This window comes from Egretta garzetta, unplaced genomic scaffold (genome assembly GCF_000687185.1).
Source record: "Egretta garzetta isolate BGI_Z169 unplaced genomic scaffold, ASM68718v1 scaffold107, whole genome shotgun sequence".
Taxonomy (NCBI): domain Eukaryota; kingdom Metazoa; phylum Chordata; class Aves; order Pelecaniformes; family Ardeidae; genus Egretta; species Egretta garzetta.
In genome coordinates this window covers 723782-724269 of record NW_009260399.1, presented here as the reverse complement: position 1 = coordinate 724269, position 488 = coordinate 723782, and the positions used below count along the sequence as shown (strand labels likewise).

At 64.5% G+C, this 488-nt stretch overlaps 1 protein-coding gene across 2 annotated transcripts in view; it reads left to right on the top strand.

Annotated features, from left to right (window-relative positions):
- Window positions 1-488, top strand: part of NELFA (negative elongation factor complex member A) — a 25757-nt gene that overhangs the window by 534 nt on the left and 24735 nt on the right. The window contains exon 2 of one of the 2 annotated variants that reach the window (XM_035898658.1): window positions 104-368. In XM_035898658.1, the coding sequence (XP_035754551.1) occupies window positions 117-368 (252 nt within the window). In that variant the 5' untranslated portion in view covers window positions 104-116. Of the gene's footprint in view, window positions 1-6; window positions 369-488 lie in introns of those variants that run through there. The other variant, XM_009643184.2, reaches the window with a different exon arrangement.

Sequence of the window (488 nt, the reverse complement as noted above, 5' to 3'; positions counted from 1 at the left end):
AATCCCATATCTCTAGCGCAACCTCATGGGGCGCCGCCATTTTGGTTTACGAACAAGACGGCGACCCGCAGGGGTCCTCACCCCCCTCCCTTCCTCCCTTTAGGTGTCTTCATAAAATGCCCGTGGAGAATCCCCTTTTTTTTCGCCCCGGTCCCAAGATGGCGTCGATGCGGGAGAGCGACACTGGCCTGTGGCTGCACAACAAACTGGGCTCCACAGACGAGCTGTGGGCGCCGCCGAGCATTGCCTCGCTGCTCACGGCCTCGGTGATCGACAACATCCGCCTCTGTTTCCACGGCCTCTCCTCGGCCGTCAAGCTGAAGCTACTCCTGGGGATGCGCCCCCTGCCCCGCCGGGCGGTGGATGAGGTGAGAGCCGGGTAGGAGCTTGCGCGGGAAGCTTAACCGGAGCGGGGTGCGCGTGTGTGAGGGGGAGAGGTCGGGCGGGGATGGCGTGAGGGGAGAAGGGGGGGCAGCGCCAGCACCACC